The following is a 15,700-nucleotide window of genomic DNA, read 5'->3' as shown; positions in this document are numbered from 1 at the left end:
TCGCGAGGTTAGTGTGTGAAGTCAGATGATGAGTGACAACGCGGGGGGGGGGAAAGAAAAAAAATCGGAGACGGAAGGTGGACGCTACGACAGAGACGGAAGGCACTCCTGCCACAAAACCAAAACGCTCATGTAAATACCACGATCAATGGGACAGCGAATTTACTTTTCTGAAGAGGAGCAGGGTAGGGGACAGTCACGCGTTTTGTAACTGCAACTTTAGCATCTTAAAACCTGTTAACCGTTGCCAGTGCGCCGACACACTGAAGCGTTCCCTTTCGAGAGGTCTCTCCTATTGCGTAAGTAGCTTACGCTATGGGAAAACTCCTTTTCTCGAGAATATTGAAGTCTTTATGTAAAACGCATTGCAGCTGCACAGCAGACAGCAATGAGCGAAGGAGCTCGGTCATTGGCTGTGCTGCGGCAACTTGCTCGAACCAATGACGGGGCGACTCTGAATGCGCGACCAATGAGCGTGCCTCGCGCCCGCGCACGTCAGAGCCCGCCAAGATGGGCGTGGCCAAGAGCTATATATTGGGCGCCCCGTCATGAGAGTTCTTTAGATTTAATCTCCTTCAGCGAACACCTTCTTCGCTGGATCCTTTGGATTATTGAAAGCCTTCGCCGGCATACCAGCGGGATTGCTACGAGGACGTCGGCATCTTCAGCCGCCTTCGAACGCCAGCCTACTGAGCCATCCGGCGCGCTACACGCAAGTATTTTACATCTGTTCGCCCCGCGACATTTGTAAGAGAGCAATTTTCTGAGGCGTTGTTTCAAATGCCTTCCTGCGCGTCGTGCAGAGACCTTCTTCCAGACGGGGATCGTCACATCATCTGCGCTCGCTGCCTGGGCCGGGACCACGCAGAAGCTGCTTTGACCAAGGGCGGATGCCCGGAATGTGACGACCTGGGTCTCTCCGCACTGCGGGCTCGCTTCGCCGCTTTCGCCTCGAGCGAGCCCATCGTCGTCACCCCTCTGTTTGAGCCGCGCGTTAAGAAAAAGCGCCGCGCACAGAGGCTTCCTGAACCTGAGCTCAGTGACATCACGCCGAGCCAGTCTCCGCGTGCTTCACCGCCGCTCTTGTCTTCCCCACCGCCGGTTCAGTTCACTTAGCCAGACCCACACTCCTCTAGCAGAGCGGTGGGCCTTGTGACTTTCGGTGCGTCCGAGGACGACGGGGGAGTAGATGACACCTTGTCCATCGACGCTGCATCTGACGACTGGCCGGGCTCCACTTTCGACCCCGCCCCGTCGACGCTAACTAACACGAGTGGGGGCTCCACTATGGATACAGAGATTGTCCGCATCCTCTCGAAGGCCGTGGAGGACCTCGGGCTCGATTGGTCTTCTCCTTCAGAACCAACCCGAAGCCGACTGGACGAGTGGTTTCTGCAGGGGCGCCAGCAGGCCCCTCGGCAAAGGCCTTCTCCTTTCTTCCCGGAAGTTCATGACGAACTCACCAAGTCATGGAAAGCCCCCCACTCTGCGCGTCTGAAGCCTTCTTTTTCCTCGTCCCTCTCCTCTGTGGACGGCGCGAAGGAAAGAGGCTACGAGGGAACGCCGCCCCTCGAGGAGGCCGTGGCCAATCATATCTGCCCGCCCTCCACCACCGGATGGAAAGCCAAGGCTTCCCACCCCTCGAAGCCCTGCTGCACTACTTCGGCTCTCGCTGGTCGCGCCTACTCCGCCGCCGGCCAAGCTGAGTCGGCGCTTCACTCAATGGCGGTAATTCAAGTGTTCCAAGCCAAGCTTCTCCGCTCCCTGGACGAGTCTGGCCCCGAACCTGAAGCCTTCAAGGACCTACGCAGCGCGACTGACATAGCCCTGCGAGCCACGAAGGCCACCACCCAGTCTATTGGCCGCGCCATGGCTAATTTGACTGTTCTCGAGCACCATTTGTGGCTGACTCTGACGGAGATGAAGGACGCGGATAAGGCCCCGTTTCTCGACGCGCCCATCTCCACCACCGGGCTGTTTTGACCGGCGGTTAAAGGTTTCGCAGAACGCTTCACTGAGGCCCAGAACGCTTCACAAGCTATGCGCCATTTCCTGCCTAAACGCTCCAGCTCATCGCAGAGCAGACAGAGGCCGCCACAGCCGCTGCGGGCTACAGCAGCCCCCACCGCCTCTCAGCCCGCGCCTCAGACTGTCGCTCGACGCCGCTCGCACTCCCACAACCGCAAGCCGCCTCCTGAGCGACGGGGTCCTCGGCCCAAGATTGTGCTGAACCCTGAGCCTCGAAAGCCTTCCTAGCCACAGGAATGAGAAGAGATAGTGCGTGTCTCGCAAAAGCCGGACCACTCTCTCTGCAAAATCTCAAACATTACCCAGTCCCCTTACAGGCGGCTGGACATGTCCATACAGCAGTCAATGGGCCAGTCACAGAGCTCGCTCACCTGCAAACAAACGCCGTTTTTACGGTGACACACAGAAAACACAAAAAGAGTATTTTTTTTACCTGCAGCGGCTTGTATTTGAGACAGTCGTCTATATGAGACAGGCCTTTATAATTTAGTGTTCAGATCAATTGATTTGATTAATAGGCACGAGGGAGAGAGAGCAAGACAGCGCTCGTGTTGTTTGAAGACGCGTGAGTGCGCGCGCGCGGCCGGGGCGCACTCTCTCTCTCTGCTCGTTATGCACCCTGTCAAGCGGAAGCATCCAACCTGCAGCCACACCAGGCGTGTAAAAGAGACAGGCGTCTATTTGGGACCCGGTTATTATTTTAAGTTTTACGGTATATGTATATAGAAACACAGAATATTACTTGCTTTACCTGATTAGAATGCCACCTTGAAAAACAATAATTTAAATTAATTCTCACCCAACAGAGAAATCCCCCTGCCCTCCCCTCACAGGATTGTCCTCAAACAGAGCACTAATCTGTTTATTTTTAAGTTACACATTCTACATTGGTTAAAAAAGAAACATCAAATGTATTTTTAGTCAGAGTGTTATTTTATACAGAGATAAATTATTTGTAATTATGCAGCAAAGATCAGCAACAGGAGTCAAATTTCATTAATTACGAGAGTGAAGAGCTGACTGAAAAGATGATGACGGAATATTTTGTGAAAAAGTGCCTTTACTTTCACTTTTAGATTAGCGATTTAAAAGCCCCCACCGGTGTCACACGTCGATTAACCGGTGGGAAAATATCCTCACAGCCACATACCTAATATATTCATATATAAATACAATAGGCATACCTGATAAAAAAGATGTATGTATTATGTTTTGGACACAAGAGGGAAGTATAGCCCTATGTATGATTTTTTTTTGTTTAACCAAATAGCACTAAATAGCGTGTTTTAAACTTTTTCATACAACTTGAATTGAAAAAATAGAATAAAATTAGTTAAGTTCTAATATTTTTATAATTTTATATAAAAATAAATGGTGTATAATTACATTTTTAGAAGATATGAGACGTTTCCTGATTCTTTTTTTTACATAATCCCTCGCCATAGCAAAACCGTTTGAGATATTCAATATCCGTTTACAATTTAGCATCTTTAATGTATTTTCATCATGTTGAAAAAGTTTGGTGGGAATAAAATAAACCACTTAAGAGGAGTAAAAATATAGAGGCTGGTTTTGCAAAACATCCACATTCAGACCAAAATAGCTGACTTCCTGTTGGGCTGGCTTAAAGTAGTTTGGCCCGATGAGATCTATATGTGTACTGTGTTTCATATTATTACATGCAAGTGTGTTTGATTTATGGACCAAATTTTCAGACCAAGCTTATGGACCAAGTTAATTTAATTAATAAACTAATTATATAAAACTATTGTCAATGCACAACAATTAAACTGGTTATATGCCTTTATTTAAAAAAAAGTATTTAAAAAATACAAGGCTTAAGACATTTATTTTCTTTTTTAATGCAGGCCAAACCACACAGCAGTGAAATGGAGCACTAATCTGTTTATTAGTGCTCCATTTCACTTCTTTTCACACTTTTCACTTGGTCCGAGCTAATGACTGTAAATTAGCAAGTTATCCGGCTTGATGAGTGCAATATACATACTGAGTTTTGTTACTGTAGATAAAACTAACCCCCCCATTTTTGACTAAAGGTGGCGCTACTGAGCCCTCACCACGCCCGTTTCTGAAACTTTGCACATGTCTACTGGCTAATAAATGTGATGTGTCTGTCGAGTTTCATGCAATTACAAGCATGCTAAGAGTCCCAAAAGCATCAAACAAGAATATTAAAGTTTGATTTGTTGCCACAGCAACAGTACTAAGATATCAATAATCCTTTCACAGGCCGACATCTGGCGTGTGTTTACATTAAACGCATAAAGTTAACGCATGAAGCAAATCGGGTAAAAATTAGAGGGTGATTTCAAAGCATTTTGAAAGTGACACTTCCTGCTGCCAGTTGGTGGCGCTATAACTTTGACTCACAATAGTCCCATCCATGTGATAGGCCTCTTACAATGAACACACTGCTGAAGTTTTGAAGTTATAACACACTTTGTTTCACGCCATAATTTTGTTTCCTCGCCATGGCCAAACCGTTCGAGATATCAAAAATCCCCTGGCAATTTTTCATCCTTAATGTCTTGACTTCACGCTGACCGAGTTTCGTGGCATCTCGATCAATTCTTTAGGAGGAGTACTTTAAATTCCATTGCATGCGTTTTCCAAACAACCCTAAATAGACGACTTCCTGTTGGGCTGGCGTAAAAATTAGAGCATGAAAGTTGTTCGCCCAGATGAGATCTATGTGTACCGAGTTTCATATTATTACATGCAAGCGTGTTTGATTTATGGACCAAGTTTTCGGACCCCGTTCCAGGGGGCGCTGTCGAGCCCCCCTGCCACGCCCGGGTACCAGCTTCAGCCCGTCCCTGATGGCCCCGGGTTCTGACCCGTGTGCAAAGTTTCAAGAGTTTGAGCATGTTAAGGGTCCCAAAAGTGCCAAAAAGGTAGTAAAATAATACTTTTCCTAATTTTCCTAAGGAAAACAATAGGGCCTTCGCCTTTTCAAGGCTTGGGCCCTAATTAAGTCAGAGGCTTATAACTGATCTGACATCAGAGCCCAACTCTCATATGGGTCACACACGAGTTACAGATGAAATATCTGAGCAAACAAATTCTGCATTCTGAAGTTTATTTATTTGTATGAAAGATTTGACCAAGCCAGACATTCACCGTATTCATCCCAATATTCGTTGTGATCGATCCATTGCAAAACTAACCCTAAACCTACACCCTTAATGAGCTTTGACTGACACATGTTATGCTAATGGGATCTGCAGGTGGAGATATCACATTGGCTAGACTTTGTGATCAGAAATTTTGGCTCAGGAAAAGGGCAAGCTATGAAAAACTTGCTGTAATTTGAGGCAGTAAAAGTGACAATGTCTATAGTTACAAATGTAACTTGCTGTTATTTGTAACTATATTTTGTTAGTTACAAATTTGTTAAAGTTGATACGACAAATCTATGTTACAGATCCTGCCTACATTACAGATACATAATAAATACAACATGTACAGATATAGTAAAATTTTCTCTGTAGTTATGTTTAAATATATATAGTACAGATACAAACAACTTATGACTTCAGGCCCTGTAGAGTCTTTCATTCCCAGTCTGACAAAGAACAGGGACTCCTGAATTCCTGTCCAAACGCATGGATCCATTTGTTAGCCACTGAAAAAAAATAAAAAAATAAAGAAAACAAACTTAATGATTGTTACCGTTAACTTTCAACTGTCTGTTTTTCTTTTCAAATTATTCATGACTAAATTGTTTTCTCCTCAAACACAACAACTGCTAAAGTAACACCAGGTAACTTTTCAACCTTCATAATATATTTCCAAGTCTCTTGTGATGGTACATCGACTTACAATAGGTTGAATGACACGTCTGCCATAGCCTGACGGGGTCTGTAGCGTTTTTAATCGTACTTTTAAACTTCGGCTTTCGGGTAGTAACCGGCGAACAAAGAGAACTACAAAACTCGACTGCTTTACGGCATATACGTCACTTCCACCACCACCCCCACTTCCTTAAAATCGCAGGGCTGTCAAGTGTCACTCATTTCGGTCTTTTGTCACGCTCTCCCGCCACACATTGTATTTCTCACGCTGAAAAACTATTTGTAATATATTTAATATGCCGCAGCGCCCAAAACTCTGGCCGCGCCGCTCTCACTGTGGAACAGGCATGAATTCAAGCGCGTCTCCTCTGGTGTTGTTCGTCTGGTGTTGTTAGCCAATCAGAAAATAGCACTATTGTATCTGGGTAACATTTAACGCAACAACCAATGACACCCTGTAGTCTGGGGTGTTTTTTTGTCTGCCTGACTATGTTACGGAAGCTATCTTATCCTCCGTTTATCTTCATGAATCAGGTAATGATTATTTGTCTTGCAAAGCTCAAGCTATAATGCAAATCGATTTTGTAAAATTTGCAGATTTATTAATGGTAGCTTGATATTATAATATTGACGATATATGGTTATTATCTACCACTCAAACATTGCATTGAAGTATCATATAGATTCAGTAAAACGGTAACCGATAGACTAGGCTACTACAATGACACTGGCTTGTAAACGTGATCATCGCTATCATTTGTCGTTAGAAAAAAAATAAAACCCATGAAATTATATTCATATGACATGCTGAAATATATGCCACTGTACCTGGGATGAAGAAATTTCACAGAAATGTGACCTGCATGTGACCGCCTCCTACAGTGTTCAGGGCTATCATGGTTGTCAAATGCACGATGACAGAGTTTACGACAGTAGTAGAGGACAATACTGTTTCCCAACTGTAGGGGGACCCCGAGAGCAAAAGTTACCTGGTGTTACTTTAAAACTTACCCCATTTGTTACCCACTAACACAGGGCATCCAGCATGCTCCGTATTCCAATTCACTTCACCATTTCTGTGGAGATTGTACCAAAGCACGGCTGAACCCTGCAAGAGCAGAGAGAGGATGCTGAAATTATTCTACTTCTATATAATTAGTATTTAAATGATCCTTGTATAAAATCACAGAATTGAGGGTTTACCTTTTTCGGATACACTGCAACTCCTACTTTAGGGAAGACAGTGGCGCCCCCTATCTCCACATCACTCATCTACAGGAAAACATTTATTTTTACACACAGGTAATAATAATAGCTGTAATAGAAATACTGTTTAATGCCATTAAGGCAAATTGTTATTTCTGACAGCTGCACTTACACTGTCAACTTACATAAATTAGGAATGTAGCAATCCTGTCATTCTCTATCTCCTGTGAGGTCAAACATTCTTCAGTTAGTTTGTAATTATTTGACTGGTCAACATATTATCCAGTAAAAAGCCTGTTGACCCAAGAAAGTGAATCTCTCTTAGAGTGAATGTTTATTATTAGTAGTAGCAGCAGCATTTACTTTTCAAACTGGACACAGGAGGTTTTTGCTGGCATTTTAATTTATTTTCAAGTAGATCATTAATTAATTTAATCATGACTCGTAAATCCCAAACTGCCAAAGCCCATTAGAAATTCCTGATGGAACCAATACAAAATTCTGTGTTGGTTTACAAAATGTATGTAATGTCTGTACAGTGAACTTACCAATGCATCAACATGCGGTTCATATCTTCCACCAATCCCATAATTCTGAACCTGGAAAATTATTGCATCCCTCATGAATCACTATTGAAATAGAAATTGTAAAGACTCCAATGTTTCAAATGGAAAATGCATGTTTATCTCCACTTAAGAATTCAAGATGAATATAAATCAGGTGATATATATATATATATATATATATATATATATATATATATATATATATATATATATACACACACACATACACACATACATGCATACATACACACACACACACACTTTCAGCTCCCAAAGCTTATACTGTATGCCACTCCTTGGGTGTTAGAAAAACAAAAACCAATGCTCCCTGCAAAGAGGTTTCTGTCTTTGGGTTTAGGGTTTGTTTTCTGGACAGGGTTTAAATTAAGCCAGGAGTAGGCCTTAATCTACAATCGTTAATCATGGCTTTAAAAAAAAAATACAGATTTGCTAACACCTGGACTATGGAGTCCTGAACTCAAATAAAAGTCAGTCAGTCACTAGTGCACCTCTAGAGGCCAGGCAGGTGAAGTTTATAACACGTACAACTCTTATGCCTCTGTTACATGCATACATACTGTATGGTGCAAAAGGCATGCTAGTGTTTTGACCCCCCAAAAATGCTTAAGCCAATTATTTATACATTTTGTAATAATTCAGTTAAATTTTTCTATGCACAAGCAGTCTGACAATGGTATGATCCACACAGAGATCTGACCTCACCATCATTAATTTTTTTTTTCTTCTTCATGTAATCCAAGACAGACTCGGAGACAGACTAAATCCAGAAGAACTGTGTCAACGTCTTCTGCAAAACTATGTGCAAGTTTACCGAGGACAAAAGCGGTTTTAAACGCACAGGGTGGTCACACCAAATATTGATTTTATTTAGTTAATAGAAGTTAACTGATAAATACATTCTATTTATGACATTATTTTTCAAAGCATCCTCCCTTTACAGCATTTTTACCCAAGTGCCTAAAACCTTTCACAGTACTGTAGCTTTGCAGGTAGGTTTCTTCCAAGCACCCTGGAGACGTTGACGCAGTTCTTCTGGATTTAGTCTGTTTGGGATTACATGGAAAAAACTGAGACAGACTCAATGATGGTGAGATCAGATCTCCGTGTGGGTCACCAGGTGTTGTCAGATTCCTTGTACATACAAAAATCACGCTGGATTATTACAATTAATGGCAAAATGAATGGTTGGAAATGTAAACTGATATTTCCTACTTACACACTAGAGCAAAATATATAAATAACTAGCTTAAAACCATTTTTTGGGGTGAAAATACTAATGTGCCTAAGAATTTTGCACGGTACGGTGTTTATCTATGTGTGTGTGTGTGTATGTATACATACATATATACTGACATAGTCCTAGTAATCCATGCGTCTTCATATATATATGCTGCCTTTGCATGATCATATGCTTTCTTTCTTACTGTGACGTACAAGCAGTAGTTCAGCTGTTTCCATGGAGAGTCCCGTAGCATCTCCAATCTTCTGGCTGACACCAGCTTCCATAGGGAATTCACTTAGAAAAACACTGAAAATATAGTGATGATTATTCTTTGCATAGTAAGTAACTAAAGTAACTAAATAACTAAAGTAGTTCAATATTATGTCAAATACTGCTACCTCTCATGTTAAATCGTTTCTTTTGTATCATTTTCTTTTAACCAAACATCATGTAGGACTATGAGGGAATTTAAATTTTGGGGTGAACTCTGCCATAATATAATGAGGTGATTTTAACAAATATTTATTAAACCTTTGAGAAACTCGTAGTTTTGAGATTCCAGAATGATAAACCTCCGATCTAGAAAGCTGTGGGCAACAAATAGGAATGAACTGTCAAGTATAAATTTATGTAAATGGTTAAAAGTATGTGAACACCAAAACAACACCCATGTTTGCTTTCTGAGCATTTGGTTTTAAAATCATTGGCTCGGACTCCAATTTATCTCAAATGTGTTCAGTGCAATTCAGATCAGTCAAGTTCTTCCACACAGACCTCAATAAATCGTTTCTATATGGACCTCACATGAAGCACACAATTCTCTACAACCAAGGTTTAAATTAGTACATTTTATGTTTAACTGTACAACATTGAATACAATTAAATCAATCTTATAAATTCTGACCTATTAGAAATTAAGATTTACACATCAGTGTGTAAAACAATGACATTTTTTTTTAGCTGGCTCTATAATTTAGGAGAAGGGTCCATGGCAAAGGGTTCATCTTATTTTTGAAAAAGTTTGAAACCCACCAATCTAGAATGTAATTATGTCACAGCATTAAGCACTTGTCCGCACTGGAATTAAGGGGTCAAGCAAACATGTTTATTTGAAATGGATGTCCACATACATTTGCCCATTCAATAGTAAAATAATACACGCTGAAACACTATTAAAAACACTTTAAATATACTGACAAACACCAAAAACAGCAAATATTTTGTTGGATAGAACATCCAGTTTGCGCAGTATATTAAAAAAAAATCATTGTCTATAAAAAGTCATGGCAAACAAGGAAACCCAAAATGTGATGTGCGTGTGTGTGTGTGAGAGAGAGAGAGTGAGTGTTCACTTGACATCTGGAGATATTCTTCAGGATCTCTATCTCTCTGTCTGATATAATGTCATGATATCTGATGATGCGAGGCTCGTCCCACTCCACTTCCTCTTTCACTGGTGCGTACATCAGTCTGGGGTTTCCTCCAACTGTGCTGTACTTACAGGACAGCGCCCTCTGTCTCTTGGAGATCTGATTTTATAAAACATAATAAAATTCAAATCAACACACAAAGCTTCACAATAACGGTTTGTAATTTCATGTCAAATGATGATTTAAATTTTAGCACTTGCCCTCTCGTCAACCTCTCCTCTACACAGTGCCTCATAGTTACTTGACTCTGTGTTCAGTGTAAATATGTCAGGGTTGCTCTGTAAGTGAAGGAGTCTGTTCAGCTGAACTCTGGCTTCATCATTACTTGGATCTGAGGCAAAGATGTTTAAGACTTGAATCACTACAATTTAGCAAAATTGGGTCTCATTCACTAAGCATGCGACCGCACAAATGTGTGCGTGAAATTTGTTTACGAACGATTTTGAGAACAAATCAGGATTCACCAAAAAAATTGTAATAACATTTATTCTAAATTTAAGGGGGAAAAAATTAATGTACGTATGAGCGTGTTGTGAACATGCTTGTGAATTAGGCAGAATTTTTTTGTGAGAAGTTCTCCACGAAATAATCCACGCAATTATTCATGAATGAGACCCATTTACTCAATCTCTAATATAAAAAAATTAGGCTATTAAATGCAGGACAGAATGACCTCACCCAGATTTAGAAGCTGTTGGCTGAAGTAGATTGCCACAGATAGGCTGCCAAAATGATAGACTGAGGAACTAAGGAAACGGAGCAACTCTTCCTCAGTTGTGGTTGAGTTTTCTGTTAATCTTTCCAGACTGTACAGAAACCAGAGGAAGGCATGCTGGAATTTATTCTCATAGTAAGCGACCAACCCTACATTGTAGGCTTCATCTGCATTTAGAGACGTTTCTGTAAAAAGAAAGCATAAATCAGATTGGAAAGTGAAACTGCACTGGTGCAAAACTGCATGACAGTTTACCCTTTGTGATGTCTTCTGGGTGGAGTTTGTAGATCTCTTGCAGTCTGATCAGTCCTAAAGCTGCACCATCCAAGTCCTCCAGCTGTGGGATCTTTGAGTCCAACTCATTCTGATACTCTTCACACCGAGTAAGATTCGGCTGAATGCGTTTTACAATATACATCAAATCATTTCTAATTTGTCTGAGGAGTCTGTAAGCTGCCACAGGGTCTCTCACAGCTTCCTCTGGGTTCTCAGAGTCAGAGTATGAAAGCAGAAGATGCGGAAGAACACTAGATGAAGACGGGGGTTCATCAAAAGTTAGAATGTAAGAAGATGTATTTATTAACATAACATAATCCTTGATCTAAAAATCATATATAATTTTGTTAAACATCAAAATAAACGTTTTTTTTCACCTCTTCATTGTCTCTACATTCTCAGCATCAGCACATTGACTGAAAACCTTCAGAAGGTCTTTCGTCTTCCCATATAGCTGTGCAATTAGATCTATAAAACAATCTGTACTTAATTGTCAAAAGGCATTTGGTTTATGTATTATTTCATTTTTACATCATTGAGAGTTATAATGAAAAAGATTTATTAGAAACCAAAGAGAGGGTTGATATATTTTAGTCCATAATGGAATTAAAAATGTAACTATAACGTTACACATGGTATCAGTGCATGTGTTAAAATTATGGCAAAACCTGTGGTATAGACTACTATTGTTCATTTTTGGTCAAAACAAAGTATCACAGGTGAAAACACAGGCTTACAATCAACTTGTGGCAACAGTGTAAAAAACATTGAGAAATATCGACAAAACACTAACATTATTACGAATAAAATATAGCTGAAATAATGACCTGTTGATGAGAAGAACTCATGCCCAGCATCAGCACAGACAATCCAAAAACACACCATAAACACCGTCAGTTCCTTTACTGCCATTATCACTTTATCAGACCTTCAATATCTCAAACCGCAACTTGTGTGTATCTTGAGCTTAAATACCGAGTTCTGTCATAAAACTCTAGATAGGTCCTGATAGGTCCTTACCTCAATTGGCTAGTTAGGCTATCACATCGTTATCTACATAGCGCAGCTGATTGGTTTCTGATGCATCAGCGGCCAATGTGCAAGTGACGTCACTGTGAGCATTGAAAACGGGAAAGATAGGAAAGGGCATTCCGATTGACTGTACATTGGTGGCAGTAATGCACTCTTTAGTGCGGTTGCCAATGAAAAAACAATAAGAAGAAGAAGAAGAAGAAGAAGAAGAAGAAGAAGATTGACTGTAAAAATAGATTTGACAAGAAATATGAGGTAGCCTATATTTTAACAGACTGCCGAAATCTACAGAAAAGAGTGCAGCTTGATCGCTGGAATTCACAAACAACTGGACTACAGCGAGGCAGCGAAACGTGGATTTGAGTTGTCATTTTGTGTCAATGTTGAATTTTTGGATAAAATGTATTTTTATTGTATTGACAACTCATTAATATTTTCCATCTTATATTCTACAATTTGATGTTTTTAACTCTGATTATCTTCGGGGTCTTTTTAACCGGCAAATGACTTTTGCTCAATTTTTAAAATAAATTCTCTTTGTCCAAATGGTATGAAACTTTCTACGGCTCTCAACACTCTCTAGATCTAAAAAAAAAACAAAAAAACACTGGAAAGATATCTGTTTTTATCTTAGCGAGAAAAAAATAGTGACGTTAGTTGTCTTCGGGGTCCCTGGAGACCCTCATAGTAAATATACAAAATTCATCATCAAAATAAAAAACTGTGCAGAACCCAAAGACAGAAATAAAGTGGCACACTTCCAACAATGCAAAAAACACCCACAATGCAAAATTATCATGCTCGCCACACACACACACACACACACACACACACACACACACACACACACACACACACACACACACACACACACAGGAATACATTTGTAAGGCTATAAAAAGTCTTATAATTTGTCAAATAAAATGCATATTAACCACCACAAATAGGAATTGGTGACACTGACACATTGACAATGTGCACTCACACACACACACACACACACACACACACACACACACACACACACACACACACACACACACACACACACACACGAATACATTTGTGAGGTTATAAAACAACTGCTCTCTTATAATTTTCCACAAAAAAATCATCCTAAATGCAGAATCAGGACAAATTGGTTACACTGACACATGTGCACATACAGACACATTGTTACAAACTGCTCCGAGACAAGGTGAGGATCCAAATGCAGTTTTTTTAGAGTAATCCAGAATCGTAGTCAAACAGGCAAAGGGTCAAGGCAAGCACAGGAAGGCAGTCCAAACAAATAAACAGGCAGGGGTCAGAGGCATAAAGGAATCCAAGAAACAGGCAAAAATCCAAGAACCAAGAGAAAATGAAACCAGAGAGAATGCTCAGAAATGCAACAAAACTTCACAGTGAGTAAATGAGGAAACCAGTGAGTGAAAGAGTCCAGGCAGTGAGATATGGGAGATGTAGTGTGTGAGGGAAGGACAATAGTCTGATGTGGAGCCCTCTGGTGGCTCTCAAGGGCACTCCAGCTGATGACACACACACACACACACACACACACACACACACACACACACACACATTTTCTTACTAAATTTTATTTTTTTACTGCTTTATGTGCTCATTTTATTTTGCTGTTCAGTTCATTGCATTTTGATGTTCATGTCATGTATTTTTACTCAACATGTAATATAACTGTTAATTCTTTGTAACATCTTGTTCAGGTTTGATTCTAATCATAATGTAACATGATTTAAAAACTTTTTTCAGTACAAAAATGATAAACTTTGACAAAAAGTATATATATATATATATTTTTTTTTGTTTTTTAATAATTGTGATTTTATAATATTTAGGTTTGAATCCAACTTGTGAAAAGATATATTTTGGTTAGTCAAATAGCAAATAGCACATAGTGGAGCTCTATAGCCATCTAGTGGTAAAAGTGATTTTTAAATTTATTTTAAAACTGCATTTTCCAAAAAATGTAAACCATGTATCCATTAAACCATGTAAAATTATCCATGTTATCACCATGAATGAAAGTTTGAAATCTGGGTCTTTTATAAGTGAATTTTACATAAAATGCTGTTTTTTGTGAAAAAGCCTATTTGAATAAATATTTATTTATTTATTTATAGAAGTTAAAAGATATAAATCCTCCAAAAACTGCACAAATGTTGAGTAAAAACATTAATAAACAGAGTAAAATTACATTTGTTTAAAAAAAAACTATTATTCTGTTACAAAATGAAATGTTATTGTCTGGGGTCCCTGGAGACCCCAAAGATAAGTAATGTAGACACAAATGAAGATAATCTAAACACACGATATGACGATAATTAACATCGATTTAAGTGATCGGCTTAAAAGCCGTGAAAACGGCTTCTACGGGGCCATAATGTAAGATACAAAGTAATGTAGCCTTTTATACATTGTTGTGTTTCTTTAGAAATAAACAGTGGACAAATTAAGTCTTTGGACGCCTCAGATGTAAAGTTATTCATTGTCAAAGTGACGCCAAAATGAATGGGAGTCAATGAAATGCTAACAGCAGGTGAAGTTCTGCTACAATGGCGGCCCCGGGAGGCTTCAGTTTCCGGCTGATGGATCACCCCCTTGCCGGGTAACTGACCAAATCGTGACGTAGGTGCAGAACACATATGTTTTACACAGCGGGGTTAGTTGTAGCACAGTGTTACAACTAAGTCGCCAAGTGTACAATGATATTGAAATGAAAACAGGGAGCCACACAACTTTTTAGGTTTGAGTATTTATTTATATATTTAACTTTGTTGGACTTTCACAAACAATGTTGGAATTTTTTATTTTATTTTTTGCTATTCTTTGATCACTTGTTTATTTATTTAAATATAGCCTGTTATTCATGCCGTAAACCCTTTAAAATGTGATTTTAAGCTTGTTTTATTATTATTACGAGAGGTGGTGGATTGTGTTTCTACATTAACGAAAGTTGGTGTTCAGATGTAACAACACTGAAGAAGATGTGCTCTCCTAATTTAGAGGCACATTTCATAAACTGTAAACCCTTCTACTCGCCTCGGGAATTTTCCTCTTTCATTCTCGTAAATGTTTACATCCCTCCAGACGCGTGCGTGAGCGCGGCGCTACAACAGCTGGCTGAACAAATATCTGAAACGGAACAAAGGTACCCAGACTCTCTTTTAATCATTCTTGGGGATTTTAACAAAGCAAATCTTTCCCGTGAACTACCAAAATACAGACAGCACGTTACATGTCCCACCAGAGACAGTAATATACTGGACCACTGTTACACCACAATAAGAAATGCGTATCACTCCGTCCCACGGGCACTTTTGGGGCTCTCTGATCACTGTTTGGTTCATCTCATACCGACCTACAGGCAGAAA

General features: G+C 40.0%; 1 protein-coding gene across 1 annotated transcript; it reads right to left on the bottom strand.

Annotated features, from left to right (window-relative positions):
* Positions 1-5,114: 5,114 nt before the first annotated feature.
* Positions 5,115-13,716, bottom strand: LOC143731179 (prolyl 4-hydroxylase subunit alpha-1-like). The gene is made up of 13 exons (XM_077221843.1): positions 12,107-13,716; positions 11,657-11,747; positions 11,259-11,530; positions 10,967-11,188; positions 10,489-10,619; positions 10,211-10,387; positions 9,390-9,445; positions 9,071-9,164; positions 7,598-7,648; positions 7,235-7,273; positions 7,047-7,115; positions 6,855-6,951; positions 5,115-5,674 (listed from the first exon to the last, which is right to left on the bottom strand). Exons 1-13 carry the CDS (start codon positions 12,189-12,191, stop codon positions 5,604-5,606), a joined length of 1,455 nt encoding a protein of 484 aa, XP_077077958.1. The 5' UTR covers positions 12,192-13,716; the 3' UTR covers positions 5,115-5,603.
* Positions 13,717-15,700: the final 1,984 nt, after the last annotated feature.

The sequence above is a fragment of the Siphateles boraxobius genome, unplaced genomic scaffold (genome assembly GCF_051911475.1).
Source record: "Siphateles boraxobius isolate OS27281-9 unplaced genomic scaffold, OSU_SipBor_1 86, whole genome shotgun sequence".
NCBI classification, from domain to species: domain Eukaryota; kingdom Metazoa; phylum Chordata; class Actinopteri; order Cypriniformes; family Leuciscidae; genus Siphateles; species Siphateles boraxobius.
This window is presented reverse-complemented; position numbering and strand designations above follow the sequence as displayed.